The sequence below is a fragment of the Cricetulus griseus genome, assembly GCF_003668045.3.
Source record: "Cricetulus griseus strain 17A/GY chromosome 1 unlocalized genomic scaffold, alternate assembly CriGri-PICRH-1.0 chr1_0, whole genome shotgun sequence".
Taxonomy (NCBI): Eukaryota; Metazoa; Chordata; class Mammalia; order Rodentia; family Cricetidae; genus Cricetulus; species Cricetulus griseus.
Window position 1 is genome coordinate 61,842,348 of NW_023276806.1, and position 7,486 is coordinate 61,849,833.

At 39.2% G+C, this 7,486-nt stretch overlaps 1 protein-coding gene across 5 annotated transcripts in view; it reads left to right on the forward strand.

Moving 5' to 3' along the window:
* Window positions 1-7,486, forward strand: part of Snx27 (sorting nexin 27) — a 78,381-nt gene that overhangs the window by 14,358 nt on the left and 56,537 nt on the right. For all 5 annotated transcript variants that reach the window (XM_027393542.2, XM_027393540.2, XM_027393543.2 and 2 more), the window contains exon 2: window positions 5,774-6,005. In XM_027393542.2, coding sequence (XP_027249343.1) covers window positions 5,774-6,005 — 232 coding nt within the window. The remainder of the gene's footprint in view (window positions 1-5,773; window positions 6,006-7,486) is intronic.

The window sequence follows — 7,486 nt, forward strand, 5'->3', positions numbered from 1 at the left end:
TGAGCCAGCTTGCCAGATCACTAGTACATTTTAAACACAGCATTGACACAAACATAGATTATTTTGTTCTTTACGGTTATAATTCTTAATGAATAGCTTATAGTTTATCGTATTATTGCTCTGTGATTTTCTTGACCGCTATTTCCCAGTTCATCCTCAATTTAACTTTTAAAAATAAGAACAGAAATTTAGAAGCAATCTAAATAAGTGTTTTGCTTAACAAACATTTATGAACATTTATGCTTTGGACATATATTTGTGACTGTTTTATGTATCACTAAAAAATATTCTTGCGTTTAGCTGGTCGTAGTAGTCCATGCCTTTAATTTCAATACTTGGGAGGTAGAGGCAGGAGGATCTCTGAATTTGAGGCCAGCTTGGTCTACAGAGTGAGTTCCAGAACAGCCAAGGCTACAAATGAGACCCTGTCTCATTAAAAAAAGCTTATTGAATTTACATTTTGGCGATTTTTAAAAATATATGTTCTCAGAAATGCAATTATAAGTTTAAAGAACATAAGTTTTATGTCTGTAGTACTTTCCTCAAGGATTTTTACCTGTTCATAGTCATCTTATGTTCTGGATGATAGAAGTTGGCATAAGGTAATTGAGATGAGCTGGAAGGGCTCATGCAGCAATAGTAGTGCCTGGAAGGCGAGGGAGGAGGAACACCGAACTCTGAGGCCAGCCTGGGCTACCTACTGAGACACTTAAAAGCAAAACAAGAACAGTAATTGGGATAACTTTACACTTTTAAAAGTTGTTGACTACCCAAAATAGTGTTGACCAGATTTTACTGCTTATTAGAAAACACCTGACTATTTTACAAGCCTTTGGTCACCTTTTTCTGCTTGTGTGTCTCTCAGTCCATCAATAGGATAATCTAAGATATAAATGAAAATAGTATTATTTCTGAAGCATTCCAAAACTTCTTGGACAGTAGTTGTCTGGACTGGTAGTGTTTTAGGCTTGTTCAAACTCCATCCCCTTCATCTAAGTTTTTTGCTTGTGTGAGTTTTGAGTCTCACCTCAAGGCCATTCAGGTGACTTAATTTGGAAAATGGAAAGGGTGGAACTTTGCTTTGTGTAGAGCAGCTCCAAGTTTACAGTCTAGTTCTGGTCTATATAGCTGTCCTGAATGGCTGGGCAGAAGCAATGAAAACTCAAAGAACTACTCTTTTCTGATGTGACAGGAGGCTGTAGCTAGAGTGTTTTCCACCCATTTTCCAAAAGGGTATATTATAGAAAAGTAGGGGCTCATTTAAAAGTTCTGTTCAGGGTTGGAGAGATGGCTCAGAGGTTAAGAGCACCGACTGTTCTTCCAGAGGTCCTGAGTTCAATTCCCAGCTACCACATGGTGGCTCACAACCATCTGGTGCCCTCTTCTGGTGTGCAGATATACATGGAAGCAGTATGTTGTATACATAATAAATAAATAAAATCTTTTTTAAAAAGTTCTGTTCATATGAGATAATATAACAGCTATGTTAAAGTTTTTTTTTTTTTTTTTTTTTTTTTTTTTTGGTTTTTGAGACAGGGTTTCTCCGTGTAGCTTTGGAGCCTATCCTGGCATTCGCTCTGGAGAACAGGCTAGCCTCCAACTTACAGAGATCCACCTGCCTCTGCCTCCCGAGTGCTGGGATTAAAGGCGTGCGCCACCAACGCCCAGCCATTCCAACATTTTTATGACTAATACTTTAAAAAATATTTTTTATTTTTAAGTGCAAGTTTGTGTGTATGTATGTGAGAGGTGTGTGTGTGTGTGTGTGTGTGTGTGTGTGTGTGAGAGAGAGAGAGAGAGAGAGAGAGAGAGAGAGAGAGAGAGAGAGAGAGAGAGAGTCTCTGTGTGTATGAGTGTATGTTTGGATATGGGCATGTGATTACCAGTGGTCTCAAAGACCAAGGTGTTATATGCAACTGGAGCTAGAGTTATAGGTAGTTGTGAGCCACAGGATATGGGTGTTGGGAATTGAACTTGGTCTTCTGCAAGAACCGTGTACACATGCACTTAACAGCTGAGCTGTCTCTCTAGCCCATGACTAATACTTTTATCATTGTGAAGTCTTTGAAATTCCTAAGGAGGGAGGGCCCTGTTTCAGATAGATGGCCTGGAGTTTTTTGCTGACTTCATTCTCTGGAGAATAAAAGAATTTCTTTCTTTGTATTAAGTTGAGGCATATATAGCATTTCTTCTGTAGGTGAGCCAGGTAAATATTAGCAAATGTATTTAGGATGTGACACAAAACACTAGTTCTTTCCTGTTTTTTGTTGCCTCTTTTTCTTTTTGTGATCCTGGGGTTGAATCTAGGGTTCATACAAGCTGGGCAAGTGCTCTACCACTGAGCCACATCCCCACCCTTGACTGTATTTTTTTTTTTTTTTTTAAATGAAGCTTTTGGGATATTAGCCAGTTGGAAGAACATTTTTGAAAACAAAAAGGGAATTTAAGTTGCTCCCTTTGCTCTCTGACTGTTTATATCACTCACTTAAATTTCTCCTGAGTCTTTCCTGGACTTATTTATTTTTGACAGTCTCACTGTCCTGGAACTCACTATATATAGAGCAGGCTGACCTTGAACTCACAGAGATCTGTCTGCCTGCCTCTGCTTCCTCAGTTCTGGGATTAAAAGTGTGTGCCACTGTGGTCAGCTTCAGGGAGAATTTTTGTGAGTGATTTAAGGAGCAGTTCATTTCTGTTGACAACTTGGTAAAGTTGTGTTTTGAAATCAGTACGCTTTAGTTTTGGGGGGGTAGTTTTTGTATTTTGTTTGTTTGTTTTTTGGTTTTTCGAGAAAGGGTTTCTCTGTGTAGCCCTAGTTGTCCTGGAACTCGAAGTGTAGACCAGGCTGGCCTTGAACTCACAGAGATCTGCCTATCTTTGCCTCTGCTAGGATCAAAGGTGTATGCCATCACTACCTGGCTGAAATCAGTAGTTATTTATTTTTTTTGGAGACTGCATACTCCTTTTTGAAACCAATGAAAGCTATGAAACTTCTCCCCCAGTCCCCCTCAAAAGATTCATGATACAAATATGCCTTTATGAATAAATTTTGTAATTTCATTAACTCCCAAGCGTATACAAAGTGCTCCAAGATGGAGTGTGTGTGTGTGTGTGGGGGCGTGACATGCCTGTAATGCCCACACTAGGGGAGCTGCCGTAGCAGAACTCTGAGTCAGGGGTGACTGTCAGATCCTGCTGGGGAAAGCTGGGGAAATGTGTCCATTGGAGGCCCTCCTAGTCTTATTTTCTTCTTTCTTCTGTTTGCTCTGCTAGAAACAAACAAAAAACCCTTTAAAGGTTAAAAAAAAGTGGAGCTCTTTAGAGCCATTTAAAAAAAAGGAAAGAAAAAAATGGGGACTAAAAAAGAGTAAGATTAGAGGATAAATTCTCAAAAAATCTTGTTAGCATCTAGGATATTGTTCAGTCTCTGAGATGTCTTGTGTTTTCTATTTTATTGAAAAATTAAAATTGTGAAAAAATTCACAAATGTCCATTTGTGAATAAACCAAAGTTCTTAGGGATAGATGAATTCTGTGCTAATTTCTAACCTTTTCAATTTAGTTTTCTCAGAAGTACTAAGTCCAAAGAACTAGATGAACTCCTTTGCCAACCCATAAGTTTAGGTTTCAATTTCTTCTTCAAACATCTTCATACACAGTGTCATGCCAGCAGGCACTGAACCCAGCAGGCACTTTACAGCTGAGCTGTACCCTGCTCAGTTTTCTTTCCTTCTTATTCATACCTTTTTGTTTGACTTTTCAAATGATGTCATAGCTTGTGTCAGCCCAGAAGTGGGGACTCTTGCCTCTGCCTCCAGAGCTGGGGTTACATTTGGAAAGTTGGAATTTCCAACTCTGGTTTCTCTTCAGATTGTGCAAGTTCGGATTTCCATCAGCAAGAGGACTCTTAATTTTTATGGATAGAACTGACTGTTTTGGTTAAATTACTACTTTTAAGAGTTTGCTTATAATTAGAATTTAGATTGAGAAATGTTAAGAGTTTTGAGGATCACAAATCTTTCTCTCTTTCTTTCTTCCTTTCTTTCTTTCTTTCTTTCTTCCTTCCTTTCTTTCTTTCTTTCAAGTTTTTTTGAGACAGGGTCTTGCTATATAGCCCATGCTGGTTTCAGAACTGTAGTGATTCTCCTGCTTCAGCCTCCTGAGTGCTGCAGTCTGTCCTGCCATACCCAGCTGAATGTACTGGCTAGTTTGTTAAACTGAAAATAAGGGAGGAGGCTAGCTGAGGCCTCTCCTGTCTGCTGTTTACACACATGGATGTTTTAGATACCAGACTCTGACAGAGGGGAGGCCATGACTGAAAACTGTGGAAAGCTTGTTACTAAACTTAGCATTCTTTCTTTTCAGGAAGAGAAAACCCTAATGGTTGGGACAGAACTGAAAACATAGTTTAACTCTACAGGGCAGATATGCTTTAAATAAGAGAGTGAGTAGAGAGCCCAAGTGTGTTTTCCCATCCCTCTTATGGGAGTCATGGTAGGGACCCTCTGGGCCAGCTGCCCATTGGTTTTTGCTGAGGTGGCTCATTAGGTCAGCACACTGAGATGGTTTTTCAGTGCTTGTGAAACTCAGCATCTTTCTTGGCAAAAGTACTGTTCTTTCAAATCTTTTACTTTTCCTGATTTCAGCCTTGCATCAGAGCGGACAGGCAGGAAAATGAGTAGGTTGATTCACTGTATCGCTGTAGGTGTGTATTCTTGACTTGGGCACATCAAGGAGCTGTATGGAGTAGAAAATGTGTCGATAGAATCCTGAGAGATTGTCTGACTGACTGGGTCAGATAATGGACTTTTAGAGAAGTATTGCCCCTTTAAAAGCCAAGAGAGAGAGGAAACCAGGCTATGTGTGGATTAATACTTTTTAATTATCATGATAATAAGCTGTTGTAAAGGAAGGTTAATTTGAAGATAGGGGGAAATTAATATATAATATAAAGGAACACACACACTTTAATTTCTGTAAAGGGAAGTTTTCTTGGTTTTTCAGGCTAAAAACATGGCTGTCCTGAAACTCACTCTGTAGACCAGGTTGGCCTCAAATTCAAAGAGATCCATTTGCCTCTGCCTCCTGAGTGCTGGGATTAAAGGCATGTGCCACCACCACTAGGCTAAGGGAAGTTTTTTTGTTTGTTTGTTTTTAAGAAAATTCCTGGGGTTGGAGATATGACTCAGTGGTTAAGAGTGCATACTGCTCTTGCAGAAGACCCAGCTTTGGTTCTCAGCACCAATACTGGATGGCCTGTAACTCTAGCACCAGGCCTCTGGCCTCTACAGGCACCAGCAGTTCTGTACACATACCCACAGATAACATATAATTAACAATAATAAAAATAAACCTAAGGAAATTCCCGTGAAGTTTAGGTGAATAGACTACAGTAAAATTGGAAGAATTATCTAAGCCACTTTGATTGTATTGTTCATATGGCTGGTTAAGATGAGGAAAGTAGACTGTTTAGCTGAAAGAGCTTTGCTTCTTCCCAGCAGCACCCTCTTCCTACATGCTTTCCTGACTCAAGCCATGTGTAGACTAGAGGAAGGGTAGGCCTCTTGCCTGTCTGCATTTCCTCTCCCTGCCATAAGTTCACAAACAGCTTTTCACTTTAGATTCTGGAAAGACATAAACACTTTTCTGGAACCAGATGAACTTTTGATTTTATGGTTCATACTGTGACTCTGGAGTGGGGACAGGAGGGTGGAGTTACAAAGTGTTTGGACCCTTCTGGTTTATGGGATTGTTTTCTTCCTTTTCCCCCATAGGAACGGCGTGAATGTTGAGGGGGCGACACACAAGCAGGTGGTGGACCTGATCCGAGCAGGCGAGAAGGAATTGATCTTGACAGTGTTGTCTGTACCTCCTCATGAGGCTGACAACCTAGATCCCAGTGACGACTCCTTGGGACAATCATTTTATGATTACACAGAAAAGCAAGCAGTGCCCATATCGGTCCCCACATACAAACATGTGGAGCAGAATGGTGAGAAGTTTGTGGTGAGTGTCAGCCCAGCTTGATCCTCAAACATTTAGCTTTTATTTCCCTCACTCTTATGAATATATTTCAAGCAGTTAAAAAACAAACAAACAAACAAACAAAAACCTGCAACCTAGGTCAGTTTGTTTGTCAGGAAGTTAGGGTCACTCAGAGAAGATCTTGACACTGATTTATTGCAGTGGTGACCTACAGTAATGAAGAGTCCTGTTTTTGCTTAAGTACAATTTCATTTTATTTTCTGACAGTTTCAAATAATGTCTTTTGTAAAAATACATGAATTTCTTTTGCCATATATTTTTGCTAATTGTAGTTTGATTTACTGTTGGCTCTGGAGCTATAGACCGAGATTAATTTTGAAAGTATCTTCCAAAATATTTGAATAATGCAGAGGTTTGTCATTTTGATATCTGTGTATCCCTATACTTATTCCTTTCCACATCTTGTTCCTTTTTATTTCCTGCTATTGTCTATGCATGAATAACTCTTGAGTTTTTCTCCCATGGTCCTAATACACTCCCAGGCAATTTCCATGAGCTGTTTTACACATTGCTATTTTGTAGCTATTATAGATAAGTAGACTTCATCTTGAATTTTAGGTGATATGTAACAGCCCTTTTTTGATGCTGTTTGGTCTTTAAAACATAGTTGCTATTGATACTTGAGACTATTTTTTTCTTGGTTGCACTGTGTTTTATTTGCCTTTGATTGTTTGAGAAATGTTGAAATAATAAACATTAATTCTTTTATCCTTTGTGGAAATGCAGTGGGTCTGCTAAATAGTGGCAAACAGGCCACAGGTGTTTAGAGCTGTAGGGCTGGGAGTATAGCTCAGTGAGTAAAGTGCTTAACTAACATGTCAAGGTTCTGGGTGCATTACTCCATAGCAAAAGGCTGATCTGCTGACTGAAGTTATTGTCTCTGTCCTTTCTGTAGGAACGAGCCACCAAATGCCTTTGGGATTCTTCCTCTCAGTGGGGAAGGGAACAAAATATGGAAGTTAGCTGGGGATAATTGCACATGGGTTTTATGTCAGCATGATCTCTGTGTTCTTAAACCTATACACAAAGTTTAGAAGTGAGAGCTAATTGGTTATGGAACCTTTTGAGAATTACCTAGGGTTTTGACAGCCTCTGTAGCCTTGAGACAAAGAGTGAAATTACTTATTGTTCTTTTGTAAAAGGTCAGCTTTATTAGCCAGATTTCTGTATGTTTAACCATTTATCTAGATGTCCAGTTTTATGCTGTTCACAGTCTTTTATGTACTACCACAATAAAGATAGAATACTTTCATCACTCCCCACATTTCCCTACTCTGTTTTGTAGTGGTTTTTCCTTGTTAACCACAGATCTATTTTCTGTCTCTGTATTTTGAGGGTTTTTTTTTTTTTTTTTGAGTGTCAGACACACGGAAACATATAATATGTACTTGTATTATTTACTAGTTTTGTTGCTGCAACAAAATACCTGGCAAAAACAAGCT